The sequence below is a fragment of the Gymnoscopelus microlampas genome (genome assembly GCF_963454915.1).
Source record: "Gymnoscopelus microlampas genome assembly, chromosome: 15".
NCBI lineage: Eukaryota > Metazoa > Chordata > Actinopteri > Myctophiformes > Myctophidae > Gymnoscopelus > Gymnoscopelus microlampas.
Window position 1 is genome coordinate 25659120 of NC_139952.1, and position 21011 is coordinate 25680130.

Here is a 21011-nt window from a genome sequence, read left to right on the forward strand (position 1 = left end):
ATTAGAAAGAATTTTACACAGCGTGTAAGAGAAAAAAGAAGGGATGGCTAGGTTTTGCTGTCTGGCTTTAACGGAGAAAGTTAACAGTTCTGTGGGAACGTGGTTCTTCTCTGTGTCCGTCTTGCTCCATTGTTCATCTCCTCTACTCTCATTCTCTCTCTCTCTCTCTCTCTGCCCATCAGTATGTCCCCTGCCTATCCTTTGTTCTTTCTTTTCATCTCATCTCTCTACAAATACCCACCCCCTCCCTCTCTCTCTATTGCACCTGCTCCTCTCTCTCGGTTTCTCTTCCCCCTTTTCCTCTCCTCCGCTACAGACAGGGCTGGGATGCAGTGGTCCGGTGAGATCAATGACGCTGGATTCCAGCAAGAGCCGTTTCATTTTGACATCTGTCGCCACTGCCAGCTGAGGAGATTTACCTGGGGGATCAGCTGGAAGCTTTATGGATAGGATATGCATGCATTGGGACGCATGTGCACATGCATGTGAGAGAGACACAGAGCTGACACACACACAGTATAAGCCTAAAGGCCTTTAAGCCTTTAAGACCAGGAACGCATCTGTGTGTCATTTTTTTGATTTGAGCTAAAAAGCATTATTTTACACTTTGGCTATTCAAAAATAGCAGATATGCAAGCTCATAGCAAATTGTGAAAATGTGTTAAAATCTTTGAAGATATACATTTTTAAAGATATAAAGATATTTAACATTTGAACTCAAATCTTTGCTTCTGGGGGATTTTACAAATGTCTTTGAAATCCTAACAGTTTTTTGAAAAAACGTGTCTTGCTATAATCAGTGTTTCTCAACGTTTCTCATGTCAAGGACCCCCAAAATTATATGTATTTGGCGACGGACCCCCATCTGAAAGCATTTTGTTCCAGGGACCCCCCAGAAGCAAAGATTTGAGTTAAAGATGTTCGCTTGAAAAAATATAATGTATATATTCAAAAGATTTGCAACATTTTTCACGATTTTTCAAAAAAAATCACAGCTTGTAGATCTGCTATTTTTGAATTGCCCAAAGGAATCTAAAAATGACACACACATGCGTTCCCGGTCTAAATGGGTTAAGCCTTTACACACCAGACGGGAAGTATGTGTGTGATTAATTCACATGTCTGTCAATAACATGACATATACTGTATATACATCATATATCGTGTCGATTTTAAAGCTTGCATGTCCAAAAACATTACTTTTCAGGATTCCAATAGATCCAATGTAGTTATGATATAGTCACAAGCTCCAGTTAATACTTGTCATTAGCTTCTTTTTTTTTTTTACACAAATCTTCTCTTCTGGGGGTCTCTGGCACAAAACCTTTTCAGATGGGGGTCCTTGACAGTTTGAGATCTACTGATATATATATGACCAATATATATATATATATATATATATGATATAATATAATTATATGAACATGTATCAGTCTATGCCACCTTGCATATAGCAACGAATTTTGCTGAGTTTTTTCAGACTATGGTTATTCCCCCCCCCCCCCCAATATTTCTCCTAAAATGGCCCAAATAATCAACAGTGTTTAAGTGATCTGAAAGTTTTGATTTAGCATATAATGACGTCTGCCAACAATTTCCTGTGCGTACTGGGCCATAAGGACGCTAGTAATAATCACTCCTACAAACTTCATCAATAATCTGTTAATTATGAATTTAGACCACGTACTGTAACTCAGCATTCATCCAGTCTCTATTTGGCGTGGTTTATTCACAACTCTCTAGGTGTGATATTCATTATTTGATCTCATCTCTCTATGGGTCATGTTTGCATCTATTCAGGCGTTTTTTTAACATGCTCCAGTCCCTCTGCATCACTCCAACAAAGCTGTCTGGGTCTTAACCCATTAAGACCTGGAACTTTATAGATTTCTTTGGGCTATTCAAAAATAGCAGATATACAAGCTCATATCGCGGCACCAAGTGCCGCGCTATGAGCTTGTAGATCTGCTATTTTTTTGAAAAATCATGAAAATGTGTGCAAATATTTGATTGTTTTGTAGACATTAGTAACTCAAATCTTTGCTTCTGGGGGTTCCTGGAACTAAATATTTGACAAATGTTCGCTTTAAAAAATATATATTCCAAGATTTTCACGATTTTTCAAAAATAGCAGATCTACGAGCTCATAGTGCGGCACTCGGTGCCGCACTATGAGCTTGTATATCTGCTATTTTTGAATAGCCAAAGAAATCTAAAAATGACACACAGATGCGTTCCCGGTCTAAATGGGTTAAATCTAATCAGTACAAGATGCACATTCACACAGCTCAACAAGGAGTGTGTGTGTGTGTGTGTGTGTGTGTGTGTGTGTGTGTGTGTGTGTGTGTGTGTGTCCCATTCTCACCATGTAGAAGTATGACAGACAGCAGCCAATGGTCCAGAATACAGAACCAGTCTTCACTGCTTTCACCTGTGAGAAAGAGAGAGAGAGAGAGAGAGTTTTAATTTCAAAGTGGCGTCGATCAAAACCTCCAACTCATAACAGAACAAATACTCTTCTGTATAACACATACTGTACTCACAAAGACATAATACAAAGAGAACAATACCTTACAAATTAAGGATAAGTGAATCACTTTAGAGAGCGCGAGAGAGAGAGAGAGAGGATAAGGTTACAGTACGTCGGTGTCACATGGAAACTGATTCATGTATTCTTGTCCAGGGAGAGCGTTGTGCTGTACCATAAATCTATTCTCCACAATACTAACTTCTTCCACAACGACATGGGAATGTACACACAATGAACCTGTACGTTTATATCACTTGTTTAGTGATTTAACTAACAGAGAGGTTTGACATTATGGACAGACTGCTGGTTACTGCAGCCATCCGCTCACACAAAGCAGCAACAAAGACGGACACACTGACATTTCTCTCTCACACACACACACACACACACACACACACACACTTTCTCCCCCTCATTATCCAAAAAGGACACACAGCCAAAGACACACACCCACAATTATTTTTCGCATTGCTCCCTCATACCTTTCTTCAACTCTCTACCTCCCTCGGTCCCATTCTCCAAAGACACACACTTTCAGAAGACACACACACACACACACACACACACACACACACACACACACACACACACACAGTACTGTATACTTAAACACTCTCTCTAAAACTCACTCACTCGCAAGACACATACAGACTATTTCTCTCTCGCTCTCAAACAAACAAAGCCACTCACTCACTCACACACACACAAACAAACAAAGCCACTCACACACACACACACACACACACACACACACACACACACACACACACACACACACACACACACACACACACACACACACACACACACACACACACACACACACACACAATCCCAATACTAGACTGATAGAGTGGTGCAGTGATGGGGAGGGGGGCTGGTATCATATCGAACGAAGCTTGAACAGCCCATCACAGTTCACTTGATGTGCGTGTGTGTGGTGTGTGTGTGTGTGTGTGTGTGTGTGTGTGTGTGTGTGTGTGTGTGTGTGTGTGTGTGTGTGTGTGTGTGTGTGTGTGTGTGTGTGTGTGTGTGTGTGTGTGTGTGTGTGTGATTGATGGATCAGTGGTGCAGGGTGGCAGCATTTGTCCCAGTACCCTGTAGAACGCCTGCTGCGCCAACCAGCCAGCCATCAATCTATCAGACACCTTATAGGAAAGCAATACATTTCATCAACTTCGTACTCTGTGCAAAGAAATAACTTATATATTATCATATAGAAGTATATTTGGGTATATGCTAAAATTTGAAAATATATGTAGAAAGAAGAAATACATTTAGTATGAAACATGAATATATTTGCAAACATCCATACAGAATGTGAATATTATACACAGAAATAAAGCAGTCTGTATGAATGAGGCATATTGTTGGTTGTCGGGCAGAAACCTTGTATCTCCATATTTCAACCTTTTACGTTTTTTGGTAAAGAGTGTTGCACAAATGTAGTGTCAGCTTGTAGATCGGCTATTTTCACTATTTTAAAAAAAAGGCACAGTTTTGGATATACAGTACAAGGTTTCCGACAGTAACGATACATTAATAGTTTTGATGCGAAATACTGCTACTTTTATTCGTTGTGCGGTCCAGTGTATAAAGAGTAAGACATTACCCACTTTCACGATAGGCAAAATCTTTCTAAAAATAAAACTTTTTTTTTCAAATTACACATTTTCAAGAATAGCGGATCTACAAGCTCACAACGCGCCCCTTGAGCCTGTGCTGCGTCTGACACCCAATAACAAATTGGCCTGAGGGTGGCGCTAGAGGATAGTTCAAGGGGTCACTCAAATAGTTAAAGAGTTTGTCAATGAGGGAGCATGAATGTGTTAAGCAAGGCAATCTGCCCATTGGGCTCATAAAGGTGTCATACTGCCTTTCCATGGCAATTCAGCCAGTAGTGTTCAAGACATGAGCCAATTTCCAATACTCTTTTAACTTCCACGCACTCCACTCGCGCCTTAGTCCCGCCTCCGAGCGAGGAGGCGAGTATTATATGCGAGTCCACAGGTTGGACTGATAGCCACACATTCCAATACTCACATTCCTGCATACTCGCTCGATCCTCCAGCCTCCGTCATGTTGTTGTATATTGGATGCTTCATTTCTCTCTTACAGTATATGAGCTGTTTGATTCTCCCACAACCATGCACAACAAACAGCATGATTGTGTAAATAAAGATCGAACCATAAAACCGTTATTATTATTTGATTACTGTGATTCAGATATACGGCACGTATATAAATAAACTTCAGTATCTCTTCCAGTTTAATCAAGTGGGACACTTTCACTCTCAGACCGTTCATACACACGCATGCATGCACTAAGTTATTTTTATTTCTTTTAATATGAGCAGATCAAAGTTAGTCGGCTGCAAATCATCCCTCTGAAGTCTGTGTCAACACACAGCTTTTGAACCCCATCTCCCAGACAGCGTAGTTTCCATCCCATAGAGGAGACGATCCGTCCAATAACAAAACAGATAGTCAGTCAACACTTCCATACCCTGAAGAAGGCAGAGGGGACGCGTGGCTTATCCCCGTCACAGTTTTGAACTCAATTCAATGATGAAATAGCCACCGAAAGGCTTTCAAACTTTTTCACCAGAAGAGTGCCTTGGTTTTTCTCCTTTGTTGAACACAACCATACATATGATCAAATTATAATGTTTTTTAAAAAACAAAAACAAACATTTGCCACGGACAAGACCAAGTCTTTGCCACGGACACATTTGTCTGTGTACGGACATATTGATGACCCCTGCAACCAGCGAGTTGACAAGAAACTGGCTGAAGTAAACACTTGATGTACACTCGCTGTTCATTGCTCCGAGCAGCTTGGGAAGCCTCCTCTTGACTCCTAAAGCTCATTTGGGACGGGTACGATTTCCGAGTCGCACTGGAGGACAGAGCGCGGAGCGAGTGAGTGAGCAGAAATGACAGTATTAGAATTTGGCTGTGGGGAAAAAACTACTTGCAGGGGAGAGAGAGCAGGCGAGCACAGATGCAGAGAACACAGTGAGTCAGCCACACCTCATAGCCAATTAGCAAGCTCTGTCTGAGCAGCGTGTTAGTCATGTCCACGCGCCTGACAACACACACACCATCCTCCATCCCTCTGCTCCACTTGTGACAACACACCCTCACCCTCCACCTCCACCAGCAGCTCCAATCCTCTGCTCCACTTGTGACAACACAAGCAGTGCTACCAACCTCACTAATTAAATGTGTTGTTAAGAGAGAAAACAATGTGAGGCACAGTGTGGAACGCATCATGTGTGTGTGTGTGTGTGTGTGTGTGTGTGTGTGTGTGTGTGTGTGTGTGTGTGTGTGTGTGTGTGTGTGTGTGTGTGTGTGTGTGTGTGTACGCACACTAGCGTCTGCAACACTGAAAATGCATGTGTTAAAAAGAGCAGCTCTCCTGGGCTATGAGAGGATTCAATTATAGATTAGGGGAGGGGATACAGTGTGTGTGTGTGTGTGTGTGTGTGTGTGTGTGTGTGTGTGTGTGTGTGTGTGTGTGTGTGTGTGTGTGTGCGTGTGCGTGTGCGTGCGTGTGCGTGCGTGTGTGTGCGCGCGCGCGCTCGCGTTCGGTCGACAAATTGAAGCAGCAGGATAATGAAGGTTGAGGCTGACGGCCACAAGGAGAGCTGCCTACGTTTCACCATGTGGACAGAGGTGAAGAAGAGACCGATGGAGGAGGGACAGAGTCGGGGGAGGAGGGGGCGTGGAGGAACGAAACGAGGGAGCGATAATGAGATAACAAATGACAGGGGGATCGAGAGAGAGAGAGAGAGAGAGAGAAAAAAAAGTATTGGAGGGAAAGCAAAAGAGAGAGAAAGAGAGAGAAAAGATGCCGAGACAAAACGTTGGTAAATGAGACTGATAATAGGAATCGCTGAAGCATTACAGTGGATGATTGTTTTTCAGGGCTGCTGCCAGAGAGACATACCCCCCCCCCCGCCCCCCCCCCCCCTCCACAACCTCTCAGCCAATGACATATCACCTTGAGAGGTATGATGTCTGTGTCAGGGAACATCTGCCCCCCCTACCTACAGATGCATTGTCACATCTCACCCAGTGGTGGAAAGTAACTAAGTACATTTACTTAAGTACTGTACTTAAGTACAATTTTGAGGTATCTGTAACTTTACTTGAGTATTTCCAATTTCCAATACTTTTATTTCTACTCCACTACATCTCAGAGGCAAATATTGCACTTTTACTCCACTACAATAATTTGAAAACTTTAGTTACTAGTTACTTTGCAGATATAAAGTATGACATTATAAAACATACATTAACCACTTTAGCCCTGTTTTATACCTAGGCTATTTGAAAATAGCCGATCTACAAAAAAAAATAGCGACGCGTTGTGAGCTTGTAGATCGGCTATTTTCAAATATTTTAGTACTTTTACTTTTGGTACTTTAAGTACATTTCGATGCCAATACTTTTGTACTGTTACTCAAGTAAATTTTGAATTCTGGACTTTTACTTGTAACAGAGTATTTCTATAATACAGTATTGGTACTTTTACTTAAGTAAAACATTTGAGTACTTTTTCCACCACTGCATCTCACTCACATTTGTATTACTATACTCGTGAGGACAGAGTCATGCTTAGCCCACGTAAAAGCTCACGACACGTCGCCATGTGTTGTGAGCTTGTAGATCGGCAATTTCGTGTTGTGCAACATCGGCGCGCACTCTGCGCAGCTAAGAATAAATGGGGCATTGCTACAGCCTGAATGTGGGGGACATTTGGCCCTCAGAAGTATAGTAATACAGGTACACACACACACACACACACACACACAGCCATAATGGTGGAGGTCCTCCATTGACTTCCTCAGGATATAAATGAAGTCTTTTCTTCTATTTTTTAAAGAGCTCCAGGGGAGATAAAGACCATTTGAGACGGTTCTTTAGGAGATAAAGATGATTGGAGAAGACGATACCTCTGGAAGGAGGATGAATTACAGCTCTCGCTCTCCGTGACATTTCACATGAATTTCTTTAGAGTCGCTTAAAGAGGCAGAGCCACACTTTTGCCACATTTTCAATTTTTCATTCATCTATGGAGACATTACACCTCTAGCCCATTTAGACCTGAGGCCGGTTTTAAAAAACGCCTTCTAAATCCTAACCTAAGTTTTCAGAAAAATCAAAAAATGCAAACAAAATTACTGCTGCTACTGTATATACGTAGCAACATCTAAAATGACACAGATGCTTTCCCGGTTTTAAAGATATAACAACGTATAGGCTTTCCCCGTCTTAATGGGCTAGACCACCTGATGTGGTTCAAATGTGTGAAGGATGTCTTCAGCAAGAAGTGGTTTAACAGAAGCTGTATTCGTACCGTTTTGGTACAGGGTGTTTGGTTCGGTACAGCTGTGGGTCTAACACCAACCTAAGTAGGTCCCACACAACACAAACAAAGACGAGGTTACTTATATGAGCTGCATTCCTGATAAAATGGCACCCATTCACGAAGAAAGTCAATCAAAGAACAATTCCAGGATCTCCTTGTTCATCAATGGGAGTAGACTGTGGACTCTATCTCCATTTTACTATGCGTGCACTTCACGATTCACCAACACCCCCAAGTTACTAAAACAAAACTACAGACCTCTCAAAACAAAATTGTAAGACGGCTACGCTACACATCCTCCACCCCAGGACTCGCATAACCCCAGTTCACTTTGCTAGGCTGGGTTGGCTCAAGGGGGAAGACAGAGTATAGCAACTTGCAATGGGTCCGGTCTTCAAAATACTCAAGAGGAACAGTGCCCACCATGTACCTGTCCAACTACTTCTCCAGAGAGAGAGACGCCCATGGGCATAACACCAGAGGGAGCTCCTCTGACCTTGCTCACCCTCATCTGACACAAACATGCAGATTCCCCAAGCAAATGTTAATCTGACCTGAAAACATGGCTGTTCTCAAAATATAACTGGACTTAGATAAATGTATCGCCTACTAGCTTGCCCCCAGAGATTATTTAAAAAACACACTCCCTCAGCAAGCTCCACAGAAGGAGCCCAATGCAAGTAGCATCCTATACCCCAATATATCTATTATTGCTCTTAGTGTTGATGCTGATATGTATGTATTGTCTGTCATGCTGATGAATTGAGTACAATTGAGTACAATGGACGCCAATGGAAGTATCCAATCAATAAAAATAAAAAATACTTGTTTTGCACGCAAAATTTCAATTCAGACTTCCCACACAAAGATATTAAGGGAGCGCAACGTAGACGGCAAACTGTACACACAGAACACTACAAAGCCACCCCCCTTCTTAGCCCTACGGCCCGTCATGTTGGCAGCCTAGAATGAAGAACCTGAGGACCTGCCGTTCTTATTAAGGTCTCCAGTTCGCAAACACTTCGGTTTCTCTGAAATACAACAACAGAGAAAGACAAGTGGATGAAGACGAAAGCAGTGCGACGGCGTTGTTCAGCCGCGGTCGGGTATGCCGCTGGCAACACATCAAACATGTTAGACCATATGAAACAGCACCATGTGAATATCACTGCTGCAGCGCAGATGAAACAGCCCTGTGTGAATGCTAATATCACTGCTGCTATCAGAGAAACCTTGGCGCCGACAGAATGCGATGATTTCCTCCACAAAAGCACAGCTCTTAACCCCGCAGTTCAATTCTCTTACCTGGCTGATGCCAGTCGTGACAGAATCTTCAACAGCCTCATTAAAGAGATTGTAACCATGGTAGAACAGGTACAGTATTGTGTTAATGTTCTTGTGCATAAAATGTATTCATTGCTTAATTTGAACTACGTGCTGCAAGTGTCAGCATTAAGATAAAGTTGTGACAGTACAGTCATTTCATTGCTCAGAGTGAGGAGGCAGCAGCAGTCAACTCATCTGCAGGGAGCGAAGATCGAAAGGCCTGTCAGATTTTCATTTAATTTCCACTATTTTTACATTTTCTTGCAAGTTTAATATTATCAAATGTGTCAGTAATTATTTGTCATATCTGCCCTGTGCAATTTGTGATTATGAAGCCTAAAAACCTAAAAGTTGTATTCATATATATGTTCCAATGTTCAATGCCAAAAACACAATTACTGTGAAATCGTTAATCGCAATTATTTGTGTGACAATTAATCGTCAACAGCCCTAAACATTGAGAGGAATCTCAATCACCTCAATCCGCCCATGGCTGAACTGTTTGGTGAACTCTTCAAGCTACAGGTAGGAATAGAAAACAAGCCTACTTTGCAGCTGGTAAAAATAATATTATAATAATATATATATAATATATATATAATAAATATTTTATACTAGAAAAAATAAACTACAAACCAAGATGTTTAATGCACTGCGTTTACATGGACCCTAATATTCAACTATTAATCAGATTGATAGCCCAATACAAATACAAATACCTAATGTAAACACCTTAAAAATGCAAGACACTGTTCCCATCCGGTCTGATCGGAAGGAATTTTCAATCTGGTTGAGAGGGGCGGTTCAAACCTTTTGATAAACAAATCGACAGGAGAATATGAACGTTATTATTGATCGCTTCTCTCTGGTTGGTATTACTTCTGTACAGGGATTTGTCACCTCAGCGTGCGGCAGACGGCCATCCATCCGTGAACAATTTGTTCTCTGGGACTATATGCCTTTCCATTAACGCGCATAATTTCATTAATGTCCGTGGCTTAAGAACAACAGAAACACAAAATGGCAGAGAGGACACAATGTGGGTCAGTCAACAAAATTGAGTTATATTCTGATGAAAAACATTTTGGGCATGTAAATGAGGAACACTTTTATTTAGCGTCCATGTAAACATATCTCTGATCGGAATGATAAACATAGTCATTGGATCGACGATATATACAACGACCCAATGATCATTAACCCATTCAATCCGGGAACGCATCTCTGTCATTTTAGATTTATTTGGCCATTAAAAAATAGCAGATCTACAAGCTCATAGTGCAGAAGCAAAGATTTGGGTTGAGTCAAAATGTTTGCTTTAAAAAATATAATACTCAAAGATTTGCATAAATTGTCACGATTTTTGAATAGCTAAAGTATAAAATAATGGCTATAGCTAAAATCTAAAATGACACAGATGCATTCCCTGATTGAATGGGTTACGGTAGAGAATGTGACGGTCAAATCAAATTCCCATTGGCTGAAGTAGAGTAGCCTGTCACGACCGGGGTGTGTGGGGCGCATTAGTGACGTCATGACAAGCATGAAATGACAATTGACTCCAGACAGGAAGGGCTGCTTGGGGGTGTGACCGTAGCAACTAGGGTTGTTCCGATACCAGTATCGGTATCGGAACAACCCTAGTGGCAACGCGAGGATTAATGAACTCTTTCCCCCTGTTCCATGGAGTTAATGTTTGTTAGTATTGACCGCATCTCCCACTTAAACTCTATATACTTCAGTCCCCCAGGGGTCTGTACATGGCCCCATCCTTTTCCTCTCTACACTAAATATCTTTACCAAAAATAGCCAACCTACAAGCTCACACGCTTGCAGATCAGCTATTGTTGCTTATTTTCACTGGATGTTCGCCTATTATGACATGCACAAGGACTGTGATGGCCAAGATAAAAACAGACGCTGTGTTGACCGTGGAGTGGGAGTCGGGGATGCTGAGACACAGGTGAGACACATTAAGCTAATTGAGCCATGAATATGGACGGCCAAATGCACTACCTGGAGGCACAGACACATACAGTACGCACAGGATTGATTTGGTTGTGTCAACACCAGGACAAGCATCCTTGTCATCACATCGTTTGAATATCAAACAATACACTGTCTGTTCTACATGTCTTATTATGTACACATCAAATTCTGTCTGGTTTGTACGCGTGCATTATGCAAAAGTGAGCATCTGTGCATAAAATATCATGTATGTGTGCGCATCTGTTTACACTGTGTGTGTGTGTGTGTGTGTGTGTGTGTGTGTGTGTGTGTGTGTGTGTGTGTGTGTGTGTGTGTGTGTGTGTGTGTGTGAGAGAGAGACCGCCTTGACTGCCTTAGGCTCTAATAGTGATTGTTCATTGCTACTCTGATATGCCAACAGTGTGGACACACTCCAAGCCTAAAACTTCATACTCTCAGACACAACAGAGGCCATCAGCTAGCCAACTTGGACACGGGACAGCGGAGCAACTTAATCAGATCAGTAACCGTTCAGGGGGCCATGAACCTGACAAGGAGCCCATTTCAGTGCAACTCGTAAGACTCATACACACACACACACACACACACACACACACACACACACACACACACACACACACACACACACACAGTAGTACGTCAATGATTTTCAAACTTTTTGTGCCCAAGGCACACCAATGGGCAAGTTAAGATCTAAAGGCCCACCTGTACTCATAGCAAAAACAGGATCAGGATCGTTTTCACCTGCAGTATGACTTTTAGGAAAAGTCCTTTTGCACACCTACAAACGGACAGGTGCGTCGGAGTATTGATGCTGAATATGGAAGAAAAAGGGAGAAGGGAGAGGGAGTCCCACACACTGTCTTCACTTATAAAGAGGTTCATCAGGCATTTTAATCAGATGCCTGATGAAGGTCCAAGCGGCAGAAACGTGGCATCCTAAATAAAAACCTCTTTATAAGTGAAGACAGTGTGCGGGACCTGCAGTATGACGACATACCCAAAATAGGGCCACCAAGTTGAAAGTGGTTATGGTAGAATATTTAGGGTATCGAATTTGCCTCTGTACTGGGAAATGAGTGCACATAAAGTACGGATAGTGAATGTAAAAAATATTCATAACTTTTTGTATACTTGGCAATAATAATAATGTGTGGTTGTCACACCTGGACTCGTGTTGTCACGGGCACACCGCTCGGGAAACCACTGCAGTATTGCACGCAGAACGGCTCACAAGGCGCGGTGTGACAAATCACCATGAAAGCAGGCTGTGCTATGCAGACTTTAGGTTGGACACAAGGTCTCTCCCTGCCTGGGGGCCATCGCTGCACTGCCAGGCCGCTATACCAGGTGACAAGCTGCAGTGAAGCATAGCGGCCGGATGACTGCCTACCTTTTGTGCGAGAGCTTTTCTAGCGTGCCATGTCCTTGGCCTCGGGATGAAAAGGAAGACAAGGCCTTTGAGCGCGAGAAAAAAAGAAAAGAGGGCATTTAAAGAAGCACACAAAATACTGAACAAATAGCCAGCTGCTATTACTACTGGCTGGCTGCCTGTCGCATATACGATGCTGTTATGTAATGGCAGTCGTGATAAAGCCCCCCTATGGAAGCCTGTCGTCAACCTCTCCGTGACCGTATATTGATGACAGCGGATGAGATGAAGCCAGGCTAGGCTATTTCATTCCAAGGACAACGATGGCATCGAAAGAGTAAAGGGAACGCAGGTGAATGCTACATTTGTCCACGTGCAAATGTGTCCCGTCTTCAATCTAAACTTGTGTTGACATGTGTGTAGTGAATGAGCTGTCATTACCTGTGGACTAGGGTGTACAAGCGTGCACATATAAACACTATGACAGACAAGGACATAAAAAACTCATCAGGCATGAACTCACAAACACACTTCTAGACACTGCAGATAGCTGTAGTCACTGAGGTGCTAAAGGGATCCACAGAGTCAAGCAGACAAATAAATATATATATTTTTTTTTTCAACAATATGTTTATTTATTTTCTTTTTTTCACAAAGTATTTCAACATTCAATAAACATACAATAATAAAAAGAAAAGACATTTACAATAAACCTTACAAAATAATCAATGACCAAAAACAAGAAACAAAAGAAAAACATACAATACAATGACATCAGCACTACTCCTCTCCAGATTCTTCCATTAAATGTGGCAGATTATTGTTTTCCATATATCGAATGAAACAACCCCACACCTCCTGAAACATTTCTTGTTTGTCCTTAAGTATATACGTGATTTTTTCTAGAGGTAGGCATAAAGACAGTTCTCTGAACCATTGTGCAATACTTGGTCTATCCGGCTTCTTCCAGGTCAGTGCAATTACTCTTTTTGCTTGCAAGAGACAAATATTTATGAATAATTTCTCATTGCGCTTTATTCTGTGTCCAACTGGATAGAGGCCTAGCAGAAAGAACTTAGGTTCTGGTACAATGTTAATTGAAAGTATCCTTTTTATTTCCTGTCCAATCTCCCTCCAAAAGTCTACTAATCTCGGGCATGACCATAAACAATGGAACAGTGTGCCTCTATCTTCACCACATCTGGTGCATGAGTCAGGGATATTGTTATTGAACTTATTAAGCTTCACAGGTGTGATGTACACTCTCATAAGCCAATTGTATTGAAGGAGTTTTAGGCGTGTATTTCCAGTCTGAGACTGAGCCAATTGACAGGCTGTACCCCACTGTTCCACTGTTAGGTCCTCCTGTAAATCCTCTCTCCAGGCATTGAGCCTGTGCTCAGAGGATTCCGGAGAAAATGACATTAACAGGTCATAAAATTCTGATATTATTCCCCTTCCGAATGGATTTGTAACCAAGACTCTCTCTAACACAGATAAGGGAGGGGCCAGCATGGAGTGATCCTGGTTAGCCCTAATAAAATTCCTTAGTTGCAGATATTTGAAAAAGTGAATACGAGGGATATTATTTTTAGAAACAAGTTCTTCAAAAGTCAACATACTCCTATTAGCACCAAAAACATCCTTCAATTGCCCCACCCCCCTATCAGCCCATAATCTAAAACCCCCATCCGCTCTTCCTGGCACAAATTGGTTATTGCCCCAAATTGGGCTGAAACGAGAGAGGCGAGATGGTTCGCCCAGATATTTGTTTACATCGTGCCAGACAGAGATCATAGCTTTAACTATAGGATTGTGCGTATTCTTTTTTAGGTTTTTATGGGTATCTGAATACATATATGTAGGCAATGGTAACTTCAAGGAACTTGACTCGATATCCCTCCATGCTGGCGCATTCTCCACTGTAAAATAGAACATAAACGTTCTCAATTGGGCTGCCCAGAAATACCACAACAAATTAGGACACTGTAACCCTCCCCTATCATAGGGTAAGTAAAGTAAGGACAAACGGAGTCTAGCACGTCTATTATTCCAAATAAAATTAGTAAACATTTTCTTGGTTCTAGAAAAAAAGTTTGAAGGAGGTGGTAAGGGTATGTTCTGAAATAGATATAATAGCTTGGGAAGAACATTCATTTTGAGTATATTGATCCTGCCAACCAAAGAGATTGAAAGATTTGACCATCTGTTAATCGAATTTTCGATTGTAGCTAAAATTGGGTTATAGTTGGAGTCCACAATGTCTTCCAACCTTGGAACAATTTTGATTCCAAGATAAGTAAAAACATTTACTGATCTGAAATGGCCAACATGGATGGGTGGATTAGATCTTTCTTCCGGATTCAGAAGCATGATAGACGATTTAGCATTATTTACTTTATAGCCAGATATGCCGCCAAATGTTTCAATCAGATCCAGAAGAGCTGGAATAGAGACTTCCAAATTTTTAAGGAAAAGGATTACGTCATCGGCATATAGAGCTATACGGTGATCAAATCTTTCTATACTAATGCCTGTTATCAGAGCATGCTCTCTTACAGCAATGGCAAAAGGCTCTATTGCGATCACGAACAATAAAGGTGACAAAGGGCATCCCTGTCTACAGCCTCTATTGATCTTTATCGGCTTAGATATAATATTGTTGGTGAGTATTTCTGCATACGGGTCATTATACAAGAGACGTACCCATTTACAAAAGTTTTCCCCCAAACCAAACCGGCCAAGGAGCTCAAACAGAAAAGGCCACTCCACCCTATCAAAGGCCTTTTCCCCATCCAGAGCCAAAAAGGCTGTGTCTGGCGCCCCCTTCTGGACATGTAATATATTCAATACCCTCCTTACATTATGAAAACCCTGTCGGCCCACTATAAATCCATTCTGGTCATCTTTTATAATTTCAGGTAATAGAAGTTCTAATCTTTTTGCTAAGATTTTACAGAGTATCTTCAAATCTGAATTTAATAAGCTGATTGGGCGCATATTTTCACATTTGTCATTTGGTTTACCGGGTTTTGGTAGGAGTGTAATGAGGGCGCCTCTTAAAGTAAAAGGCAATACCCCTTCCTGAAATGATTCAGAAAACATGTCCAAGAGGGGTTTTGATAATTTGGCCACAAACTTTTTATAAATGTCTATTGGCAGGCCCAGATGCTTTTCCAGATGTCATGCTACTTATTGCCTCTGTTATCTCAACCATACTCAAACCCGCACCCAGTTTTACACTGTCTTCCACTTGAATTTTGGGAATAGTAATGTTATCTAAAAAGGGGCTTTGGTCCAATTGCCCTTGGTTTGACTCGGAACTGTATAATTTACCATAATAACCTCTAAAAGCCTCACTTATTTGAATCGGGTCTGCTACCGTCTCCCCCATATCATTTTTTAATATGGTGATAGTTCTTTCTGTTTGGAGCTGTTTAATACGCCAGGCCAGAACCCTGCCAGACTTCTCACCCTGATCAAAAATGGTTTGTTTGAGTTTTAACAAATTAGCTGCTGCTTTGGAAGCGGAGATTTCATTATACTGTGCTCGTAATAATAATATTGACTGATGTAATCTAGGACAGTGCTTCTTAAAATAGGACGCCTCCAAAGCCTTAATTTTTGACTCCAACAACGTTATTTTTTGTTTGATTTTTTTTGATTTGGAGCTTGTAAAGCTTAAGATCTGTCCTCTAATAAAACATTTAAATGCTTCCCATCTTATACTTGCAGATGTCTCATCAGTATTGGCAGCGAAATATATGTCTATTTGTTCTCCCATAAAAGTTAGCAGTTCAGGGTTCTGGAGCCATCTCTGCTCGAACCTCCATTTAGGAGGATCCCGCATCCGACCCGGGTCTACATAAATCAAACTGACAGGAGCGTGATCTGAAATTAGAATGCTGTCATAGACACAGTCTTTAACTCTATTAACTAGACTTGCCGAGACAAGAAATAGGTCAATTCGACTGTAGGTTTTATATGTACTAGAGTAACATGAATACATAGACACATCAGGGTTTCTATCTCTCCATATCGCTCCAACAGGAGTACGGAGGACGCCATAACACACGTCCTCCATACTGCCCTCTCCCACCTGGAGGGGAAGAACACCTATGTGAGAATGCTCTTCGTTGATTACAGCTCGGCGTTCAACACCATAATACCAACTAGGCTCGTCAGTAAGCTCCGGGATCTGGGCCTGCATACAGCTCTGTGTGACTGGATCCTGGACTTTCTGACGGGCCGACCCCAGGTGGTGAGAGTGGGCGACTGCACCTCCTCTCCACTGACTCTCAGCACAGGAGCACCTCAGGGCTGTGTCCTCAGTCCACTCCTGTACTCCCTCTACACCCACGACTGTGTGGCCTCACACCCCTCAAACACCATCGTGAAATTTGCAGATGACACGGTGGTGGTGGGGCTGATCACCGGAGATGACGAGACGGCGTACAGAGAGGAAGTGTCCAACCTGGAGCAGTGGTGTGGAGAGAATCACCTCCTCATGAATGTCTCCAAGACCAAGGAGGTCATTGTGGATTATAGGCGGGGAAGGGACCCACAACCTCCTGTCTCCATCAATGGCGACGTGGTGGAGAGGGTGGAAACATTTAAGTACTTGGGGGTGAATATCAACGAGAAGCTTAAATGGGAGGCACATACATCGGTGGTGGTGGCAAAGGCACAGCAGCGTCTGTATGGACTCAGACGCCTCAAGAAATTCGGCCTGAGTCCAGGGATCATCAAGGCCTTCTACCGGGGGACTATTGAAAGCCTGTTGACAAGCAGCTTCACCAGCTGGTATGGGAGCTGTACAGACAGGGACCAGAAGTCCCTCAGACGGGTGGTGCGCACAGCCGAGCGCATCACTGGTTGTCAGCTGCCCAGTCTGGAGGAGTTGTACACCCAGCGCTGCCTCAAGAAGTCCCTGAGGATTATTAAGGACCCCACACATCCCCACAACAGACTTTTCCATCTGCTGCCCTCTGGGAAGAGGTACCAGAGTATAAAGGCCAGCACAAGCAGACTGAAAGACAGTTTCCTCCCACAGGCCATTAGACTGCTGAATGAGTCTATGCGCTAAACTTCTGGGGTGTTACTTTGCATTGTATGCTGATCTTAGTCTTTTTACTGTTTTTAATGTATTTATTTAAGCATAGTATTGATATTCATGAACTGTTTTTATTTCTGTGTTTTTGGAGCACCTCCCCAACATAAGTTTTTAACAGTGTGTACTTGTACATCCTTGTTACAATAAATCTCTTGAATCTTGAATCTTGAATCATATGTCTCTAAGATTTAAGTCGTCAGCAAACTGGTGTATAATTTCCCTGCTTTTAGTGTGAGTTTTGTCTGATTGTGTAGATCTATCCTTAGAAGGGTAAGGGGTAACATTCCAATCTCCCGCCATCAAATAGTGACCTCTGAGCGAAGTTAATAATAAAAATAAATCACTGAAAAATGTAGGGTCGTCCTTATTCGGTGCATAAATATTCACCAAGATAAGACATTCTGCAAAAAGATTACCTTGTATGATCAAGTAACGCCCCAGTTTGTCAGCTATTACCTTAGTAACATTGAACGGTATAGTTTTGTGTATAAGAGTCATGACCCCTCTAGCCTGGGAGGTGAAAGGTGCCGAAAACACCGCCCCCCGCCATCTCTTTCTAATCCTAATATCCTCACTTGGTGCCAGATGAGTTTCTTGAAGAAAAACTATTTTAGATTGAACATCCTTTAATCTTCCCATCACCTGTTTGACCTTTTTAATTTTCTGTAAACCCCTACAATTCCAAGAAGTAAATTTAACCTCCAATTCTTTAGCCATATTCACCAATCTCGTATGTCTTTTTCACGCCTGAATTGAAAGTAGTGCCTTCAAACAAAAACAACAAAAACACATACAAGACAAAAAGAAAGGCTGCTTCAAAGAGCCTGAAAAACCCCAAAATATCCCTCAAGCCCATGCAATGGACTTCCTCCCCCCTCCCTACTTCCCACCTCAAAATGGCTAAAGACCATTCCACACTCAGTGAGGAGTAGCCAAACATCACCATGCGACCTATGATGATCTCTCCCTCCACTAATGTAAATGAAAACAGACCTATATCAATAGTTTTAAACCTTGAGCAAAAATAAAAATAAAAAAATTGAAAATTTGTTACCACCCAAGTTTGAATTCCTTTTTGAATTCCTTTTTTTTTTTTTTTTTTTTTTTTAATTTTTAATTTTAATTTTTTTTTTTTTTTGTTTTTTTTTTTTGATTTTTTTTTTTTTAATTTTTAGATTTTTAATTTTTTGATTTTTAAATTTTTTTTTTAATTATTATTACTTTTATTTGTATACATACATACACACACATTCGTGTATACATGCATGTACACTCCCAAGCATACATGCGCACACCCACCAGCCACGGTTATAACCTAGAAATAGATATTCTCCTTCCCTGTATTAATTTATCCCATTCAGTATTTTCCTTTCAGTTCTAAATAATTCTTAAATGTAGAATGGAATATAGACAGGCGCACCCTAAAGTGCCCCCATCCATAGTCCATCCCTTCTAACAGATGTACATAAAAAAAGAAACATGTAAATCCGGGTGCAATACCGGAGGGCGCCAGCAATAGCGCATACCTTGTATTCTAATAACCCACCCTCCTATACATGAACCGGAAGTATAATGTGAAACCGGATGCCAAATGCATCATGGGAAATTGAGTTCCGTGACTAACGCGATACCACATGGCTTTCAAACAATCCGAAAAAAAAAGGCCAAAACAAGTACAAACTCGGTCGAATATGAACAGGATGGTTACAAATAAAACATATCCCAACCAGTGATCAGTACGAATCACAAACAAAAACAGCGCTGAAAAACGCTAACCACGGGGTTAGCTTAATCATTGACCACTATTAGCATTTAGCCCCCCTGCTAGCCCCACTTTCAAAACACACCAACGCGAGATATTAAAACCAACATATTCTTTCTCGACTAATAAAAAAACTATATAACGTGTCTACCATGACCCAATTAAGATAAAAAAATATATGTAAATCACGGGTTATTGTATATGAAAGTAAAAAAAAGAAAGGAGCTGTGCCCCGTGTATTAATAGTGGTTTTTAGGTGCTTCAAGTTAGCTAGCTTAAAAAACAAACAAACACAAATAGGGCTAGCAAGGCCTGGCCCCCAGCCAACATTGACTCCTCAAACTAGCCCCCAGTTTTAAAACAACAAAAAAGGATTAGAAATAAAAATAGTAGTAGTAGTAGACTCTCAGGTATAATATAAAACAATATCGCGTGCCTAGCACGACTGTAACCTAAGCATTTTAAAGACAAATATTACGGATTATTGTGTACAAAGTTCCATGCCCTGTTTTAGCTGCTTCGGGCTAGCCAGCTAGCATACCTCTCCTCTTCACTCCGGCTCAGGCTCCGACGCGGGTGCCGGTGAAGATGTGTGTTGAAGGCCTCTCTTCGCTGGCGATGTTGTAGAAGACCCTGGAGGTGATGGCGTAGCTGCCTTCTCCTTTCCTTTGATACGACGGATAAAGTCATTCACATCCGCTGGTTTGTCAAAGGCCTGGGTTTTGTCCTTGTATGTTATCAGCAATTTTGCAGGATATAACATGCCTTGACGAATACCAGGAATCTCGCGGAGTTGTTGACGTACCGAGTCGAATTCTTTCTGCTTCTTCCGCACCTCCAGGGCCAAGTCCGGGTAGAATCTGACCGTCTTGTCATCGTACAGGATTTGGGTTTTGGCTCTGGCTGCCGCGATCACCTTCTCCTTGTCTCTGTAGTCCAAAAACTTCATGATCAAAGTTCTCGGTGCAGCGTTGCCGTCCTTTTTCTGGCCTATTCTATGAGCGCGTTCCACAGATAGCTTTGATGCTATCCCCAGTGTTTGAGGCAACCAAGCTTCGAGAAAAGCACAAGCATCGCTGCCTTCTGCTGATTCAGGCAAATTGACCAATCTGATATTGGATCTTCTGGCCCTATTCTCATAATCAATACATTTAACCTCCAATTCCGTGTATTTCTTTTCGAGGCTCAGGATCCTAGACTGTAATTCAGCGACAATGTCTTCTGTGCTAGAAACGCAAGTCTCCGCACATTTGACACGTTCTGTACATTCCCCGACCTCCTTCTTTATTCCTTCAATCGCCGACATTACAGAATCCAGTTTGTTAGAGAACTCGGACTTCAATTCCTTGATAGCCTCGAGTACTGGTGCATTACTGCTGCCCAGATCACCTCCCGATTTCCCCGGTGTTCCAGAGGCCATGTTGCTATCGTTAGCTTCCTTTCCGGTGTTGGGTGTAGTGGAGCTGAAGTTTAACTTAGGCTGGTTCTTCCCACGAATTCTTTTTGATCTTCTGCTCATCTGGAGACTTCTAATATTATAGT

The 21011-nt window shown here is 41.9% G+C and overlaps 1 protein-coding gene across 1 annotated transcript in view; it reads right to left on the bottom strand.

The window, feature by feature from the left end:
* Positions 1 to 21011, bottom strand: part of LOC311061418 (dolichyl-diphosphooligosaccharide--protein glycosyltransferase subunit STT3B) — a 140975-nt gene that overhangs the window by 37078 nt on the left and 82886 nt on the right. Inside the window, exon 4 of the mRNA XM_084080054.1 lies at positions 2366 to 2431. Coding sequence (XP_083936180.1) covers positions 2366 to 2431 — 66 coding nt within the window. The remainder of the gene's footprint in view (positions 1 to 2365; positions 2432 to 21011) is intronic.